This window comes from Pelophylax lessonae (assembly GCF_965119305.1).
Source record: "Pelophylax lessonae genome assembly, chromosome: 2".
In the NCBI taxonomy this organism is placed as follows: domain Eukaryota; kingdom Metazoa; phylum Chordata; class Amphibia; order Anura; family Ranidae; genus Pelophylax; species Pelophylax lessonae.
The window spans coordinates 465,379,640-465,399,589 of record NC_138769.1 but is presented as its reverse complement, the minus strand read 5'-3'; the positions used below and the strand labels follow the sequence as shown (position 1 = coordinate 465,399,589).

The 19,950-nt window shown below is 49.5% G+C and overlaps 1 protein-coding gene across 2 annotated transcripts in view; it reads left to right on the top strand.

The window, feature by feature from the left end:
* TFDP1 (transcription factor Dp-1) overlaps positions 1-19,950 on the top strand; it is a 239,762-nt gene that overhangs the window by 65,744 nt on the left and 154,068 nt on the right. For both annotated transcript variants that reach the window (XM_082246262.1, XM_082246263.1), the window contains exon 5: positions 3,232-3,353. In XM_082246262.1, coding sequence (XP_082102388.1) covers positions 3,232-3,353 — 122 coding nt within the window. The remainder of the gene's footprint in view (positions 1-3,231; positions 3,354-19,950) is intronic.

Sequence of the window (19,950 nt, the reverse complement as noted above, 5' to 3'; positions counted from 1 at the left end):
GGCTCTGGAGGTAGCCAGCATTCTAAGGTGGGCAGAACAATTCGTTCCAGCTCTCTCCACCATACACATTCCTGGGGCTGAAAATTGGCAGTCGGATTACCTCAGTCGGCAGGCGTTGAACCATGGGGAATGGTCCCTTCATCCGGAGGGGTTTCATCAGCTGTGTGCCTGGAGGGGCACCCTAGATCTGTTGGCGTCTTGGCTCAACAGAAAGGTGCAGAGGTTTGTGGCTCAGTCAAGTGATCCTCTGGCGGACCCGTGGGGTCAGTATCTGATTTACGCCTTCCCTCCTCTCAAGCTTCTGCCAAGACTTCTACGCAGGATCGAGGCAGAAGGGATTATGGTCTTCTTGGTGGCTTTGGACTGGCGTCGCTGGGCTTGATATGCCGATTTGGTGTGACTGGTCGCTGAGATTTCTTGAAAGCTTCCTCTCAGGGAGGATCTGCTGTCCCAAGGACCGATCTTCTATTCTGCTTTAGAGTAGCTGGCTTTGATGGCTTGCCTGTTAAACGCCAGGTGCTGAAAGATGGGGGGTTTTTCTGAGTCGGGTGATTCCTACACTGTTGAAAGCTTGGAAATCTACCTCTAGGAAGATCTAACATCGTACGTGGAAGATGTACATTGCATGGTGTGTGTCTTGGGGTTCTTCCTCACTCCTTCCCCGGTAGCTCGGATCTTGACCTTCCTTCAACGGGGGGTTGAATGGAAATTGGCCTTGAGTGCCATCAAGGACCAGGTGTCTGCTTTGGCAGTCTTCTTCCAACGACCTTTGGCCACACCCTCCCTGGTGTGTACCTTTCTTCAGGGAGTCTGAAATTTGTTTCCTCCAGTGCAGGCTCTGTTGCTGCCTTAGGATCTTAATTTGGTGCTTTCAGCTCTACAGAAGCCTCTTTGAAAATATTCGGGAGATTCCCCTGCTTATGCTGTCCCAGAAGGTGGCCTTTTTAGTGGCTATTACCTCTGCGTGCGGTGTCAGAACTGGCGGCTTCCTGTCCACCTTACTTGGTGATTCACAGGGATGAGGTGGTTCTTCGCCCCTGTCAGTGGTTCCTTCCAAAGGTTGTCTGATTTTCATTTGACTGAAGACATTGTGTTCCCTTCCCTGTGTCCCAGGCCTACACATCCGAAGGAAATTGCCTTGCATGCCTTGGATGTGGTCTTGGCAATTAGGGTGTACCTAGCAGCTACGGAGTCTTTTAGGAAGACACTCACTGTTTGTGCTCACGGATGTGCCTCCGAAAGGGTTGTCCGCTTCCTCTGACCATTTACAGATGGATCAGAAAGATGGTTATTCAGGCCTATTCCATCAGGGGGCACTCTACTCAGGTACTTAGTGCCTCATGGGCCTTCCGTCAGGCGTTGGTGACACAGGTTTGCAAGGCGGCCACCTGGTCGTACGTGCACACTTTCACAAGTTCTATAAAGTGGATATGTTAGCATCTGCGGATACTTCTTTTGGCCACAAGGTTTTGTAGGCTGCTGTTTGGAGGAGCTGTCCTCCTTTTGAGGGTGTATTTTTTTTTTTGAGCTCCTGTTGCCTGGTTGGCTGTTTAGCCTAGGGAATTTTTCTTTTTTTTTTTTTTGCTGTTTCCACCCCTCATGTTTAACACTGCTTTGGGACGTCCCAATGGTTATGAAGATCAGGAGCTGTGTCTGTCAATGAACGAAAGAGAAAATGGGATATTTGACTTACCGAAAAATATATTTCTCTGATGTTCATTGAATGACACAGCACCCACCCCTCCGTGGAGTTGTAATTCGGACACTGTAACAAAAATGAGTACCTATAGCAGAGAGAGGAAGTATATTCCCTGGAACTGCCCATAGGCATAGCCAGATTTTTATGCCTCGTGTCCTACTCCTGTAGCGGGCAGTATAACCCAATGGTCATGAAGATCAGCAGCTGCGTTCATCAATGAACATCAGAGAAATAGATTTTATGGTAACTCAAAAATACATTTTTTTTTTTTTGCTAGAAAATTACTTAGAACCCCTAAACATTTAATATTTACCAGAGGCCCTGTATAATAAAATGAGTGCGTGTTGCAATTTGTCACACGGTATTTGCGCATTTGTGTTGCAATTGTTTTGGGGAAAAAACATTTATGAATAAAAAAATAACTAAAGTTAGCCCAATATTTTTGTATATTGTGAAAGATGTAACATCGAGTAAATGGATACCTTGCATGTCACGCTTTAAAATTGCGCCTGCTTGTTGAATGGCAGCAAACGTTGCTTAATATTTTCCGTAGGCGACGCTTTAAACGCCTTTTTAAGCCTTTACAGGTTACCAGTTTAGAGTCACCCAGGAGGTCTGGTACTAGAATTCTTGCTCTCGCTCTGATGTTCGCGACAATATCTCACGCGTGGTGCAATCACTATTTACACATGCGTGCGAGAGTAACATGCGTTCGCATTTGTGCGTAAGCACGGTGGTACTGGGGCTTTTAATTTTTTTAATACAAAAAATGTTTACTTTTTTTTTTTTTTTTTGCGCAAACTTTATTGCTATCAGAAGGGATGAACAACATTCCTTGTGATAGCATGGGCAGTGACAGGTCCTCCTTTTTATGGATAGATTTTGGGTCTTTTAGACCCAAAATCTCTCCCCTGGCCCCCCCTCATGCAGCCGATCAGACAGAGATCGGTCCAATCTGCTTCTTCTCTGGCCTCTGTTGGCCAGGTAAACAAAGGGGCAGAACCCAGAAGTGAGGAATACTCGTCGCTCCTGGTTTCCAGCGTTAGAGAGGGTAAGGACTTCAGTTCCTTTTTCTCTTGTCCCAGGCAGCCATCCCAGCTGGCCGCATGACTCCTGGCCTCCGCGATGAGACCGGAGGGCCCGGGAAACGCGGTGGGAGGGGGGTGGGATGCCCTTCCACCACCCACATAAGTGATTGAGTGGCTTATTAGCCAATGAGATCCCTTCTGCCTTCTACGGAATCGCCGGCTAAAAATAATGGTACTAGGATAATGCCTGTAAGTGCAGGCAACATCCCGGTATAACCACTAAAACCAAACCCAAGGACGTTCAGGTACACCCAAAATTCAGCCACATCCATTTTCACTGCAGTGTGCATAGCAGTACACCTCAGTCCCAGGGTGCCCCCCTTTATTCATTTACAAATTTGAGGTTGCTTTATCTAATTCTGTATGCATTTGCTTCAGATCATTTTAGTTTGTGCATTTGTTGGTTTTAAAGATTTTATATTTCTTCCAATTTTCTTTCTGCAGGTTATTGGCACACCACAGAGACAATCTCAGCCAAATACTATCTTGTTAGGAAGTCCCCATACTCCAAGCACGCACTTTGTATCACAAAACCAAGCCACAGACTCCTCTCCGTGGTCTGCCAGGTAAGAAAAATCATAGCGTTTGTTAATCCAACACTTCATTTCTCTGTCGCTCATTGACAGACACAGACTTCTTGATTAATATCAGTAGGGTTATACTGCCCCCTACAGGAGTAGGACACTAGGCAGAAAAAAAGTTCTGGCTACGCCTATGGGCAGTCCCAGAGGGTATACCCTTTCACTTTCCTGCTATAGGATGCCAGTTTTTTTCTGCCTAGTCGGGAGTAAGGACCTAAGTTCCTTGCTGGGATCTCTGGTCCTGGCAAGCCTTTTTTTAGATAATTTTTTAGCTATTTTTTTTTTTTTTTCTTCTCCGGATTGTTCCTGTGAGATCTACAAGCAATTATGCCGGATCAGGGTCGACGGGCTAGATGTTGAGATCCAGTGGTCACCCCAGCCGGCCTACGAGCGCGTGCAGGCCCTAGCTCCGTGCTGGGTCGGCCGCGACATAGTCCCACTGGACGGGGACTGGCCCGCGGGTTAAACGTCCCGACGAGTCGCATACGACTGGTCAGCGACCGAGTTGCAGCGTCCCTTTTGGCCGACATCCCCCCCCCCCCCCCACCGGGAGGCGAGGGGTTTTGTCTGGAGTGGCGCCCGCTATGTTCCGGTATGGTGAGTAAACTGTTCCCCCCTCTCCACCCCGGGTTTTGGGGTGGACGCGGGCCCCTCTGCCAATCTATCCGTGGGTAGGCACGAGGGGGGGGGGCCCCGGGAGTCCCCTTTGGCGCTGCGGACCGCGCGGGGCCTCCATTTTTCCGAGGGCCGCCATTTTCTTGTAGCCTACATGTGCTCTGCATGGCGGTGGCCATCTTGGTACACCCAGCTCATATGTCAGTGCTTGGGTTCATTGTATGGGAGTTCCTGGAGGTGTGCAGAGCCCCTCCCCAGACCCGGGCGCAATACTCTGCAGCAGGATCACTGCTGACCTCCCCAGACCCGGGCGCAATACACTGCAGCGTGCTGCTGCGACACTCTGGGCCTGCTGGTGCATCTGGCTGTGGGTTGGTGAGCCTTGGGGTTCTCTCTCTCTCTCTTTGCCGGGGGGGGGTCTCTAGTACGTTGCCTGGCCACTTGGGGGCGCTATAGACGGACGGGACGTTTTTAAAAAAAGAAAAAAAGAAAATGTTTTGTCTCCAACTTTAACGGGTCCCCCTAGTGTAAAATGGACCCTGCTGAACTTGAGTCCCTACCTGACCCCTCAAGGTGGCCACAGGGCCGCCGGGCTCCCGGCTGGCTATAGATGCACTTTGGTGGCCCTTGATTCATCTGTGTCCCGGCTGGGGGTGGCCTTTAAAGGACAGGGTGCTAATAAACACCCTCCGCCCACCCCTTCCTCATCTGATGCTTTAGACTCTGCATCAGTCGCTGCTGACACGGGTCTCCCTGTCGGGTCTTCTGTCCCCTTTTTTGCCTTCGATGCCTCGCAAGCCTAGGCGCTGGTGGACGCCCTGTTAGTGTCTGTGCGTGATACTGTTAAATGGAGGACGCGGCTGCGACTGAGGTTCAGGCTACATTGTCGCTCACGTGCCTTGCAGAGCAGCAAAGGTTTTTCCTTTTCCTGCGTACTTGGCAATATGCTCAAACAAGAGTGGGACCATCCAAAATGTTCCTCTGAGGTTTGGACACTGCTCCCAGCCTGAGGGGGTGCTAGACGCTATCTTTTTGCAGGGTCCCTCATTGCATAGTGGTCTGTGCCACCTACGGTGTATCCGCCGGTATGCAGACTGTATGGAGCTGCTGTGATCCCGTTGGAGGTTCCCCCATCCTGTGCGGATCCGGTGGATCAGAGGGCGGTATCTATGTCCCGGACTGTGTTTTCTCTGGCGGGGCCTGCGTAAGACTGGTGTTGCTGGGTGTCCTGGTGTCACACACATTGGCTGCATGGGCTACGCTACTACGCTGTGACCTGGAGGGGAGGCTGCTCCCCCTAGCTGTTCAGAGCTGCTGGACCAACTGGTGCACGGGCTGCAGTTGTTTGTGCTCCTGCATTGGTCACTGCTCCCATGCTGGGCTGTTTGTCCTTTTTGGGCAGTGGTCCTCTGGCGCATGCTGTGACTGAAGTGTTGGTCTGCGGATCGGCCTGGGATGCTTGCTTCCCTGATCTTTCCCTCTGGGGATCGTCTGTTTTGGACTTCCTTGGCTGACTTTTTTCAAGTCTCACTGGGGGTTAAAGTACTTTTCTCCCGTAGGCTACGAAGGGTGTGGACCCCCGTCACTGGTGAGGACCCTTCCTTTCAGCACACAGGGAGTTCTCTCGTCCCTCAGGGTCGGTCGATGGTGCAAAGTCCTTCAAGGCTCCCTCAGGGGGTTCCAAGCGACCCTGGTCTGGAAAAACGAGAAGCAATTCTCTCCAGACCTGCGGACATGGCCGCTTCGGCCTGAAGGATACCCCCACCCATTTCTGTGGTGGGGGGGAACGTCTTTGCCGGTTCCCGGCCCCGTGGCTCTTCTTGATTCAATACAGCGTCCTATACTGGACTTAAGGAGATGAACTGGTTTGTGCTGGTTCAAAGTTTCAAGACGGAATCCATCACATGGTGTTGGCCTCCCTGCATTGGCCTTTCTGGCCACCATGGCCATCAATTATGCCTGCCTTCACATCCTCTATGCGCAGGACACAGTTTTTTCTGCGCTTTGCAGTGGGAGTGGCCCATTATCTATTTGTGGCATTACCCTTTGGTCTCGCTTCTGCTCCTCAGGTTTTCATGTAGGTGGTTGGCTCTGGTTCTGGCGCTGTTGTGACAGCGGGGACTGTCGGCGCCCTTAGCCAGGGTGTTTCTTCCTTCGCACGCACTCCACGAGCTTCGGACTGCAATCAGCTGTTGCTGCCCAGCAAATGGTCGTCCCTTCGGGCAGGTATGTGTGTTCTGGGACTGCTGGTGTTGTCCTTCGCGGCGGCTCTTTTTCGCTCATTCCACATGAGAATCCTCCAGCAGGACACCCTTCTCGAGTGGAACAATAATCACATTTCCTTGGACAAATCCGATTCAGCTGAGCCTGGTGCCCAGGGAGTCACTGATATGGTGGCTTCAGCCCCTGATGCTTCTCCAGGAAGGTCCCTCCTATTCGATTTATGGTCTGTTACCACGGATGTCAGTCTATCCGGGTGAGGAGGGGTTCTCGTGGATTTTCTGATAAGGAAATCTGGTCCCTGGAAGTGTCCAGGTTGGCCTCTTTCTGTGCTGGCACAGGCTTGCCTGTTTCGCTGGACCGCTCGTCTTTGGGATTGTCCAGTGCGCTGTCAATTGCTAAGGGGGTACCTTAATTGCTCCTGCGACCTTGGAAGTGGCCGACATCCTCCGATGGGGGAACGCTTGTTCCAGCCTTCTCCGCTGTTCCCTTTTCAAGAGTGGGAAATGGGCTGGCGGATTTCCTTGGTCGACGGACCTTGGATCTAGGAGAATGGTCTCTCCATCCGGAGGTGTTCCACCAGTTGTGCCCAAGTTGGGGTACTCCTGATGGGGCTCTGTTGGCGTCCCGGATCAACAGTGATGTACACCGTATTGTGACCCGCTCCCGGGATTCTCAGGTAGACACCGCTGACGCGCTGGTGGGCCCGTGGGGTCTGTATCAGCTGCTGTATGCCTTTTACTCCTCTCAGGTTTTTACTGTGACTGCTTGCGGGATAGAGGTGGAAGGGATTCCGATCATTCTTGCGATTCCAGACTGGTCTCGTTTGGTACGCTGACCTGGTTGGGCTGGTCGCGGATGCTCCCTGGGGAATTCCTCTCAGCGAGGACCTGCTGTCGGGGACCAATCTTCCATCCTGTTTTACGGTCGATGGCTTTGATTGCTTGGCTGTTTATAGCCGGGTGTTGAAGAAAAGGGGATTGTCTACTTCAGTCATCCATACTCTGCTCACATTATGGAAAACGACTTTTAGAACGATTGATTATCGTACGTGGAAGTCATATATTGCGTGGTGTGCATCTTTTGGGGTTCCCCCAAGCTCTTGCTCCGTGGCTCGATTGTTTGCCTTCTTTGCCCGGGGAGTTTCTCAAGGTTGGCCTTGCGTATATCGAGGGTCATGTCTTGGCCTTGGCAATATTATTCCTCAGGCTATTGGCCATTTTTTTTCCCTGGTGCATGCTTCATCCAGGTGGTGTGACACCTGCTATCTCCGGTGTGACCTCCGTTACCACCTTGGGACCTTACTTGGTGATGTCGGTTCTTCAGACCCCTCCCTTTGCAAATTTTCAGGGGATTCCCCCTGCTTACTTTGTCCCTGAAGGTGGCTTTTTTTCTTTGTGGCTATTGCTGCTGCGTGCAGGGTGTCGGTACTGACGGCGTTGTCCTGTCGTTCTTCCTATCTGATGGTGCATAGGGATACAGGATACTTCGCCCGGGACCGTCCTTCCTTCCGAAGGTGGTTTCCGTTTTTTACTTTGCATGAGGTCGTCTTATTTGCCTCCTTATGTCCTCAGCCTACACATCTGAAGACTTGCATACATGCTTGGTTGTGGTTCGGGCATTTTGGGGGTACCTGGCAACTATTGACTTTTTTTCCTCAAGTCGGATTCCTTTTTTGTGCTCACGGATGGCCCTGGGAAGGGTTGCCTGTGTCTGCTGCTACTGTTTACAGATGGGTCAGGCAGATGGTGGTACAGGATGGTTCAATAAGGGTCAGGTTCCTCCTTTCCCTGTGAAGGCACTTCCTGCTCGGGCGCTTAATTCCTTCTGGGGTTTTTCACCGTCCGGCTTCTGCGCTTCAGGTTGGAGAGGCGGCTACCTGGTCGTCTGGTCGCGCCTTTCCTAAGTTTTATAAAGTTGATGTGCTGGCATCTGCGGATGCCTCTTTTTGCGGGCTGCTGTTTAAGGGGGCCCTTAGTCTCCCTTGAGGGTTTCTGTTTCTCAGATGGGCCTCGATGAGTCCTGTTTTACCTGGTGGGCTATGTTTAGCCTTGTGGATTTGTTTCTGCTGTCCCACCCCTCATTTATGGCACTGCTTTGGGACGTCCCTACTGATATTAATCAATAAGTCTGCGTCTGTCAATGAGCGACAGAGAAAACTGGATTTTTGACTTACCGTAAAATCCTTTCTCTTAAGCTCATTGACAGACGCAGTACCCGCCCCTCTGTTTTTTTGAGTTGGGTTGGTATGATTTCTCTGACACTGCTTTGTTACAGAACTGGCATCCTATAGCAGGAAGTGAAAGGGTATACCCTCTGGGACTGCCTATAGGCGTAGCCAGAACTTTTTTTCTGCCTAGTGTCCTACTCCTGTAGGGGGCAGTATAACCCTACTGATATTAATCAAGAAGTCTGCGTCTGTCAATGAGCTTAAGAGAAAAGGATTTTACGGTAAGTCAAAAGTCCAGTTATTCCTGATCTGTGCCTGCTGTACAATGTACTTGCATGAGTCTCCTGTTCTTTGTATTGCTTCCTTCTTGTGAAATCCCTTGTGTTACTGCCAGTCCCTCTGCTTTCCTATTGAAAACTGACCACATTAAGCATGAGAACACAGCGTGGTCAGTTCTATAGCTATGCTGGGAACTCAGCCTGCACTCCTCTAATCAGACTTGTCCTGACATGCCCTCGCTGCACAGCCATTCGCTAGGGATATCCGTGTGCTGTGGCTTCTCCTCCCATCAGCTCTTGTATAGCTGAGAATAGATGTAATCACTTTCCTTAAAGGCTTAGTTCACCTTCAAAAAAAAAAAGTGCAGTGCTAGGCTCCTGCAAACTCTTTTCCAGCTCCCTTGCAGTTGCAGAGCAGGAGAAAGGGGTCAGTTGACTATGAATGCAATAATCGCCGCACTTGTATTTCGTTGAGAACCACAAGTCAGTCTGCTACACACCGGGCAGACTGTACTTGTAGTTCTTTAATTCACAGCCAGGGGTGCTTAGCGACATGTTACACCTGAGCTATGGGTGTAACATGTTGCTAAATGTGGTTAGGCCATAGACGGTGCAAATTTCACACAATTCCCCCATCAACACAGACAGTGCTGACCGGGCAATCCCTCCTGCCGTGATGTATTCTTCCGGCGGTGGGGGGTATGCGGAAAGCCGTCCCTTCCGGTAGAAGACCGTGTGATTATTGCTAGCGATAATCACAAGTAAATCTGGCAGGCTGGTTGTACCCAAGTTGGTCAACTTTTTACATTCAGCATGGCCATAAACAGTTTGAATCTCTAGACAATTCCTGCTGAACCGTCTATGGCCTGTCTTAACCTCTAACTCATTCCAGACCACCATCTGTACTAAGCAGTATTTAAATATGGACATAACAGGTTAATAAAGGTGAATCTATCTCTTTAATTCAGGAGGTGTGTTCCTGGCCAGATTACTAGGTAAAAAAAGTTTTTTATAAATGATCTCCTCCCTGAGTACCACCTGTTGACACTTGGAATAGCTGGGGCGGTCCCAGCTGTTACTGAGCATTCAAATCCCCACTGATCTAGCATTCAAATCCCCACTGATCTGGAACTAATCGGTATGGTTCCCGATCATGAGATCACTGTACGCTCTGACGTCCAATGGAAGCTAGAGACTGTTGAAAAATGAAAGCTTGCAGATGAACACTGCTACTGCACTGTTTAAACAGTACTAAACCCAATACCAATAATTTAACATATTGCCACTTGCCACTTACCATTCCATAGATATGGTGGATGTGTTTTTTTTTTTTTTTTTTTTGCACCCCCCCCCCTTCCCCCTCCAGGCATTCAAACTGTGATCTGATCACTAACCCAGTTTTTGGCTTATGGTTCCTACACTCTGGATGAAAGAGAAACTTTGTCCAACTACATTGCTGTAACTGCTTTAAAAGTGTTAGCTGGAGCATAGCTTCAATTTGTTAGTGTATCTAAATCTGCTAGTAGATCTACCACACTCCCCCCCAGATTACCAAACCGTTTTTCTCTTTTGTTCATCGATGGACACAGCTCCTTTCATTCTTTACCAATGGGTTATGCTGTCCCCTACAGGAGTAGGACACTATGCAGAAAAAAACCTCTGGCTACACCCATGGGCGGACCTAGGGAGTAAACTCCCTCTTCCTGCTATAGTCACTTATTTTTTTTTTTTTATGCCTAGTCAGGACCTAGTTCCTTGCTGGGATCTTTGGCAATATTTTTTAGATAGAAAATATATTTCCTCCTGGATATTTCTGGTGAGACCTTTCACTTGCCGGACTGGGCGATGGGTTGAATAACCTAGATCCATTGGTTCACCCCAGTCTGGCCAGCGATTACGCGCAGGCATCAGGTCCGTGTTAGGTCGGCCGCGACATAGCCCCACTGGTCGAGGACTGGCCCAGCGAAGTAAACATCTCGCGAGGTCGCATACGTCGTGGCCTCGGCCTGAGTCACAGCATTCCTCCTGACTGACAGTCCCCCTATTTCTATGGAGAGGAGGACCTGTCTGGAGCGGTGCCCACCTGGTTCCTGGTCTGGTGGGTAGCTGTCCCCCTCTACTCCTGGAGGGTTTTGTTGTGGATGTTTGCCACTCTTTGGTACGGTCTGACCCCCGGTTCCCCTCCTTCCCACAGGCACCCTCCCCTTGTCAAGTCCCTCATTCTGCCCCCCCCCCTCCCCGGCAGAATGAGGGACTTGACAAGGGGAGGGTCCCTTGTCAAGGGTGTATTTTTTTGGATGGTCTGGCACATTACTAGGGTGGTGGCAGGACGCTAATGGCGGGGGGGGGGGGGTGCTCCGCTGCCTACCGGACGATTGATTGTGGGGTGGGGGGGTACCTGCTGGGGGCTCCTGCCAGCCCCCCCCATCTGGATCTGTCTCGAGGCCTGGTCTTCCAATTCTGGGTCCCTGTATGCCTCATAGTGCCGCCATTTTGTTGTAGCCTGTGTTCCTATACACGGTGGCCATGTTTGTGCGGTCCGGTTGCCATTTTCTTGTGGTTTGTCATTGCAAATAGTGGAGGCCATGACAGTGGAGCCCTTTTGGCGGTGGGAGCCCCTCCTTATCCCCTGGTGCTGACTCCTGGATCATTTAGCTTCCTGATTGCCGCACGTGTAATGCAGATTCTGGTGGTTGTTGGTGCCTGTTTCGGCATGTGGTGAGTCTGGTAGGGTCCTCTCCCTCTCTCCTGAGGATCACTCTGTGCCTTGTGCTTGGCGACCGGGTGGTGCTGCCAGCGCGGTGGGGGTTGTCCCTTAATGTGTGACACTTTTTTGTGGGGGTCCCCCTTGTGACTCATGGAGTCTTTGGAGCAAGTTTCCCCATCTGATCCCCTCTGAGGCTGCGGGGCCCTCCGGGTCCCAACCATCCATCCATGCTTTGACGACGGCCTTGGAGTCCCTTGTATCCTGGGTGGAGGCGGCTTGCGGGAGATGGGCTAGCAAAAAGCGCTCCTGCCTCATCTGATCCTTAATCTGATTCGTCCACTGCAATTGATGATCAGAGAATATTTAAATGATATTTTAAATCCTTATACCCGCAAATGACAGGTTCGAAAGTAAATATGATCCTGATCGTAATAAAAATCAAACAATGAACAATAATATATTAAGATGGCTGGGTAGGGCTCAGCATAATTTACACACTGCGCAACTGGAACACGTCCATAGGAACAATAACATGACATTCAGAATAAGTCAATAATAAAGAAAATATTCAGCGCTCAATCACTCCCTAACCTAAAAGAGCAGCTGGACACTTAAGGTCAAACCAAAAAAACCTCAGTATGTAGCAACAGAAAAATAGCGCAGCGCTTAAAATGACGATAATAATAATAATATAATATTTAAAAGTCCATAGAGGATATCAAAGTAAAGATGCCTTTAGTGTGAGAGAAGGGTGAATCAAACACCAATTTAGTGAAACCTTCCACCAGTGCTTTGTCTCCCTTATTTTATTAGATAAGATTAAAAGCAACTTACAAGCAAAGCACTGACTTAGTGCTTAATGCGGGCATAATGCAGGCAAACGAACGTCTTCCACCGTGGGTGACGCCAAACTCCTCCCCCCGTACGGGTTACGTCACTGGGTGGTGTGACTGTGTCAGCAATCCCTCTTTGTTGTTGCCTGATGACCCTTAGTGGTCGAGTGCTGGAGGTGAGAGCCAGTATTACTCACTGGTGGAAGGTTTCACTGAATTGGTGTTTGATTCGCCCCTTTCTCACACTAAAGGCATCTTTACTTTGATATCCTCTATGGACTTATGGACTTTTTAATAGTATTATATTATCATTTTAAGCGCTGCACTATTATTCAGAATAAGTCAACCTTTATTATAAAAAGAAATACAGAAATCGGAATACAGCAAACCCTAAAGCAGAAGGAACACCAATTGGGACCAATCAAGCACTGTTGATAAAGGAATTGATGTCCCAATCAATGTTCCTACCAAAGGGAGTGTAAGTTTTGGCCCTATAGATCCATTGCGTTTCTAACCTAGAAACTCCCCTAGTATGATTACTCCCCCCTCCAACAGCTAGTATATTTGTCCATGCCCAAAAAGGTAGTACCTGCCGGATTTCTGCCGTGGCGCTGATCATAGTGTCGGGAAATGCTATGCTTCGGGTATCCCTTTTAAGATGTTGGTGACATGCTCCTTCAATCTGACATGAAGCATGCCTATATATACCAGGCCACATGGACACCATATGAGACAACACCACATGCTTGGTAGTACATGTGATGAACGATTTTTTATGTCAAAACACTGATGAGTGGAATTAGACTCTGACTAATGAAGAGCAGCATGTGCTGAATTTCCCCCTCCCAAACCTCTTAATAAATTCAACACTTTTATCGACATGCATAAATTCATACGCAAGATGAATATTAAGAGGTATATGCTCTTCAAGCCTCCACATCCTTATTCAACATACCACCTTGTCCAACGCATCCCTCTTTAACCCCCCGGGCCCTGTGGCTCTTGCAGTTTCTGTATTTAAGGACCTAGTTTTAAGAGTTTTGGATCAGCTACAGATTAAAAAGCAAAGAATGGAATATAGCTTTCCTAAGGGTCTCCAACTGTTGAGAAATAGGAAGGACATCCTAGTACGCCCAGCGGATAAGGGTGGGGGCATCGTAGTCTTGGATGTGGAAGCGTACAAGACTGAGATGAACAACATCTTGTCTAATCGGAATACTTGTATTTCGTTACTAAAAGATCCCACCTTGAGTTATAAGAAGGAATTAAATGCCATTATTGATAAAGGTCATCAAGAAAAAAATCCTTACTAAAAAAGAAAAAGCATACTTGGTTCCATCAGCCCCCAGGATGCCGGTCATATACTACCTGCCCAAGGTACATAAGAATCCTCTTCACGCTCCGGAAAGACCCATAGTGAGTGGGATCGATTCGGTTACCTCTAGGGCAGGCAAGTATGTTGACCATTTTTTACAGCCCCTGGTGGTCAATACTCCTTTGTTTTTTAAATGATTCATCTCAGGTCATTAATGAGTTGAGTGGAAGGAAGGATACTTGTGGGTGACAGTGGATGTATCCTCCCTATATACGATCATTTCTCATGAGCAGGGATTGGAAGCCGTTTCATACTATCTAAAAGCAGGTGCGCTGTCGGATGCCCAGAGTGACTTCATTTTGACATTGCTTAAGTTCGCTATGAGCCTTAATTATTTCTGGTACAGAGGTTCTTACTACCTACAGAATCAGGGTGTGGCAGTATGGCCAACCTTTTTATGGCTAAGTGGGAGGAGGATGTCATCGGTGTTAGCTCCAGGCCAGAATTGGTATTTTTAAGGAGGTACATTGATGACATCCTCCTCCTATGGGATGGCGACGCTTCCTCTTTGGAGATCTTTGAGGGAGCTGAATAGCAATGACATAGGCATTTCTTTTCAGTATGAGTTCAGTCCATCTGAGATCCATTTTTTGGACCTCAGGATAAGGATTGTGGATGGGAATATCTTTACTTCCACATTCTTGAAGGACACTGATAGAAATGGCTTCATAGATGTTAGGAGCTGCCATCATTCAGCCTGGTTGTGTTCTGTTCCGTATAGTCAGTTTCTGAAACTAAAGAGGAACTGCACCAATCATGATTTCATCCAAGATGCTAGGGTCCTTAAAGAGAGGTATATGGAGAAGGGCTACCGAGTGGATGAGCTTGATGAAGCCCTGGTGCGTACGGACCAGAGGAGTAGGAAAGAATTGTTGCAACCAAGACCTAAAGAACCTAATGATGCCTTTAAGTTTGCATTTTTCTCCTCATTTTCCTCTCAGCATTTTTCGGTAAAACGCATTTTGCGGAAACACTGACACATTTTACAAAATGATGCTGTTGGGTCCGGTTTTACCATCTAACCCCCAGGTTGTTTTTAGAGGGCTCCCCCCCCCCCCCCTTCAGATTGTAGGTTGCTCCCAATGTCATTGATCCCCCTAAGAATATCCTCTTTCTCTTACGTCCTCCGACAGTCGCCGCCGCCTCCAAGTCATCACTGTTGGGTATTGACTTCCGCTCCGCAGGAGTAGCTAGGCATAAAGACTTAGTCAAAAGAACAAAGGCATTTGCATATACACACCCATGGGGGCTGTCCCATCTGGTCAATACCTCCCTGCAGTGACCACTCCCAACTCAGTTTCATTCTGCCTAGCGTCAGGAGTAGTTAGGATTCCCTGTGCTGGGGCTACAGTCTCAGCCTAACTAATCTTTTATTTGATTTTCTTTGAAAATGTCAGTTTTTTCTTTCTTTACTAGCTGTTTATTTTGTCAGCTTTAGTTTTAGTCTTCGGAAGAAGATGGATCATGCGGTGCTGGGATTCGGACTGACCGCCCTGGTTCTCCAGGGCAGAGGGTCAGATGGACCCCCAGCCCGCCATCGAGCGTTCAGCCGTGGTTCGTTCTGACACTATGAACGACCCATCCCTGCTCGCAGCAGGGATGCAGCCGTGAGGTGGCTACCTCACAAGACACATCTGCGATGCTGCAGTGTCATGTCCCTGGCTAACGGCACTCCCTGTCAGATGAGGACAGCGTCTTTCCGTTCATAGAGGCACCCCACGCCATCTGGCACAGGTAAGTACTTCTGTGTGGGGCCTCTGTCTGGGGTGGCAGTCCTGTGTTGCTGTGTCCCCCATGTCTGTGCCTGTGTGACTCCCTCATGCGGTCCCTGCGGGGATCGCTTGTGCATGCGCTGCGGTGCTGTATGTTTTAGGGGGTCCCTTCCCTGGGTCGATTCGGTGCTTGTTGGGGGTGCAGACTGTGTGTGTGTGGCGGCCGCAGCGGGGTGAATCCACGCGGTCTGCCATTTTAAGTATGGGCAGGCATGTTTAGCTTCTTCTATGGGCAATACTACATGCTGTTTTGGCGCCATCCGCCGCCATTTTGCAGTAGCAGAGCGATCATTCCGACCGCATGTCCGGCGGCCATTTTGGCGGAGCCTTCCATGCAATCCTTGTAGGAAAAGAATTAGCCGCACATCCAGGGATTCCAATAGGTTTCAAATACCTTTATTTCCAAAAAGTTGCAAGTGATGACACCAAAGACACCAGCATAAAGTCTCGTAGACGCGTTTCACACATACATCTTGTGCTTAATCATTAATGATTGTAATGATTAAGCACAAGATGTATGTGTGAAACGCGTCTACGTGACTTTATGCTGGTGTCTTTGGTGTCATCACTTGCAACTTTTTGGAAATAAAGGTATTTGAAACCTATTGGAATCCCTGGATGTGCGGCTAATTCTTTTCCTACAAGTGTTCCCACGGAGGCGGGCCGGGGCCAGCACTCTATTGGATAGCCTATCTCCTGGCAATCACCACACAATATACACCTGGAGCAGTGTCTTTCTTTTCTTCAGTTTCCATGCAATCCTATGGGGCAGCCATTTTCCCTGAGTCATGCAGCCTATAAGTTCAGCCTACTCTAGCAGCACGCACTTTTCTTCTGAAGCAGGACAACGGTGGCAACCCTCTGCGGGGCCTGCAGGTTATCTCTCTCAATAGCTTTCTGTATTGTCGCTTCTGGCTCAGTTTTTTTCTTCTCCTGTTTGGGGGTCTTTATCACTGTGTAGCTGTAGCGGTGGGCTGCGCACTCCGCAGCGGTCCTAAAGGGGCAGTAAAAACTTTATTGCACTGTTTAGTCATCTTGAGTAATGGATTCTCAGGACCGCAAATTCCCCCCAGCTCTGGTGGGGGTCCCAAGTTCTCCTGTATCAAATAAAGTGAAAATAATCAGCGCAATCCTCAAAATAAAGTGAAAAACACAAAGCTGCAAGCAATCAGTGCCAAACACAAAACACCCTCAGTAATCAATAAAGTAATATTGCTGCGCTAAGTGAATAAAAATATCGCTTAAATATGTGACAAATAATGCTGTGATAATGGTGAATCAATAACACTTGAAAAAGATAACAAATAATATTGTGATAATCATAAATCACTTGAATAAAGTGTCCCAATAGGTGAGCAGTGACTTTGAATAATATAACAAAAGTCCCAATAATCAGTGCAGTTTCAGTGATATAAAGATAAACAAATCTTCATCTGTGCAAAATGAAGTGTTTGGAGGCAATTGCTAGCTGGCACGGCTGTAGTGCCCGTCTATTTTGAGAGATTGGTTGGAGGTGAAGGCAGAGGTGATCACCAGGCGATTGTGAATACTGCTTTATGTGCCTGACTTGACTCATTTGAGTCTCCATTTGAGGTGAGCTGCTAATCTCACTATCTGTCACTGGAGCACTGAGAGTGAAGCATGCAGCACATTTTGCACAGATGAAGATTTGTTTATCTTTATATCACTGAAACTGCACTGTTTATTGGGACTTTTGTTATATTATTCAAAGTCACTGCTCACCTATTGGGACACTTTATTCAAGTGATTTATGATTATCACAATATTATTTGTTATCTTTTTCAAGTGTTATTGATTCACCATTATCACAGCATTATTTGTCACATATTTAAGCGATATTTTTATTCACTTAGCGCAGCAATATTACTTTATTGATTACCAAGTTCTCCTGTGGCCCCTCTGAGACCTGATTTGGCCGCTGTAGTGGCGACCTTGGTGTCAAATATGGAGATGCTGATAGCTGAACGTGCTGCTAAAAAGAGGCCCAGATTGTCTCTCTCCTCTGATTCAGATGGTGATATGGCTGCTGCTGCTGCGAGCGTGCCCTTTTCAGGGTCTTGCTCATCCTTGGACCTGCTGGGGTCTGAGGGGGAGGCAGAGGTGGAAGGGGTTGATACCTCCTCCCCGGGGTCGCCTGAAGAGCGGGCGACCATGGATGAATTGTTTTCTGTTAAGGAAACACTACATTTGGAGGATGAGCCCAGTCCTCCGGGCGTTGTGTCCTCATTTGGGACGCACAGGACCAGCAAGTCGGCACAGGACCCGCAAGTCGGCACAGGTTTTTCCCTGTCCGGCTGAGTTTCATTACACTGTTAATGAAATGTGGCGCACTTTAAAACGTCCATTCCTTGGGCCTAGTCGGTTCAAATTGCTTTATCCCTTTGCACCGGCTACGGAATCACGATGGTGTGTGCCTCCATAGGTAGATCACACTGTGGCCATGTTAAACAAGGCTACCTTGGTTCCTTCTGAGGATACCCCGGTTTTCCGGGATCCCACGGACCGGCGGTTGGAGTCTCTAGCCCGCCATTCCTATACGGTGGCGGGCTCTTTGCTTAAACCCATTTTCGCCTCCGTTTTGGTGGCTCAGGCGGTGGCTGATTGGACTAAGGTGCTTAGGAGCAACCTCGTGTCTGATGATGATCCGCCTGCCCGGCTGGAAATGGTGGATCAAATCCACCAAGGAATCGTGTATCTGTGTGATGCGGCCTTAAATGAGGCCCCCTTAGTAGCACGCCTCTCTAGTGCCTCGGTACTTAACCGGCGACTGATATGGCTGAAGAGCTGGTCGGCTGACCAGTCCTTGCGGAAAACAGTTGCTGATTTTCCCTATGCTGGCTCTCGCCTTTTGGCGAGGCATTGGATACCCTGGTGAAAGGCTTCACGGGGGGCAAGAGCACCATGCTGCCCCAAAACCCGAAGAACAAGTCCTTTCGAGGCAAGCGGGGTTCTGCGCCTAGATCCAATCAGGGGTCCTTTCGTGCCTTTCGGAACCAATCCAAGGGCAAGCCCTTCAAGGCCCAGGGCAGCCAGAAGAAGCCCTGGGCAGGTAAGCAGAAGTCAGGCAATGCTGGCTCGGCGGGTCAGTCCGCCTCTGCCTGAAGGGGCGCCCTCACCCGTTTCAGGGGTGGGGGGACATTTGCGCGGTTTCCTCCAACCTTGGCTGCTCCGGATTTCGGACAGGTGGGTTCTGGAAATCAATCGATCGGGGTACAAGATCGAATTCCTTTCCCGGCGGACAGATTCTTTCCCTCAAATCTTCATTTGCCTCCGGGGCGTCTGCAGGACCTGCACCAAGCGGTTCAGGACCTTCTTGCTCAGGGGGTGATTGTCCCGGTGCCTCATCGGGACAGGTTTCGGGGATGTTATTCAAATCTGTTCACTGTGCCCAGAAAGGAGGGCAAAGTGCGTCCTATTCTGGACCTGAAAGCACTGAACCGCTTCGTGCGCGTTCGGAAGTTCTGTATGGAGTCTCTCCGCTCGGTGGTGCCCTCCCTGAGCCCAGGAGAATTCCTGGCCTCGATAGATCTAAAAGATGCGTACCTGCACATCCCCATTTTTGAGGGTCATCAGCGGTACCTTCGGTTTGCTATCGCAGAGGACCACTACCAGTTTGTGGCGTTACCTTTCGGTCTCACTTAGGCACCAAGGGTTTTTACCAAAGTGCTGGCACCGGTTCTGGGCCTGCTAAGGGCACAGGGCATTGCGGTCTTGGGTTACCTGGACGATCTACTTCTGAGATCACGTCCTAGCCAGGACCTAGTGCGCGATCTGGCCACCACGGTACAGACGCTCCAGGAGTACGGATGGACCATCAACGTTAGAAATCGACGTTGTCTCCATCGGTTCGTCTTCCCTATCTGGGAATGATTCTGGACTCTGCTCAGGCAAAGGTGTTCTTGCCGGAGGACAAGCTCCGGATTGTGCAGGACGAGCTCAGGTCCCTCAGGGACAATCCGTCCTCGTCACTCAGGACCTGTATGCGGGGCATGGGGTTGATGGTGTCTGCCTTCGAGGCGATACCCTTTGCTCAGTTTCACACGCGGGCTCTCCAGGCGGAGATCCTGGCCAGGTGGGACAGACTGCCTCAGTCCCTGGATCTGAGTGTCTCCTTGAGGAGTCAGACCCGATTGGCTCTTCTGTGGTGGCTCCAGTCCCCGTCGGTGGCGGAAGGCAAGTCCTTCCGTCCGTTGGTGTGGACGGTGATTACCACGGATGCCAGCCTGTCGGGCTGGGGTGGAGTCCTGGGCAACCTGTTTGCCAAGGGCACTTGGTCGGAGGAGTCGTCCTCCCTCCCGATAAATGTGCTGGAATTACGAGCGATAAAACTCTGCCTCTTCCAGTGGTCGGACCGTCTTCGGGGCCGTCCGGTCCGGGTACAGATGGACAATGCTATTGCGGTGGCTTACATCAACCACCAAGGGGGCACCAGGAGTGCTCGGGAGGCCCGGGAGGTGACCGACATTTTCTCTTGGGCCGTGACTCATGTCCCGGCGGTCTCAGCAGTTCACTTCCAAATGCTGTGTGCGAAGTGGGGATCCCCGGACGTGGCTCTGTTCGCGTCTCGGCTAAACCGACAGGTGGAAAGGTT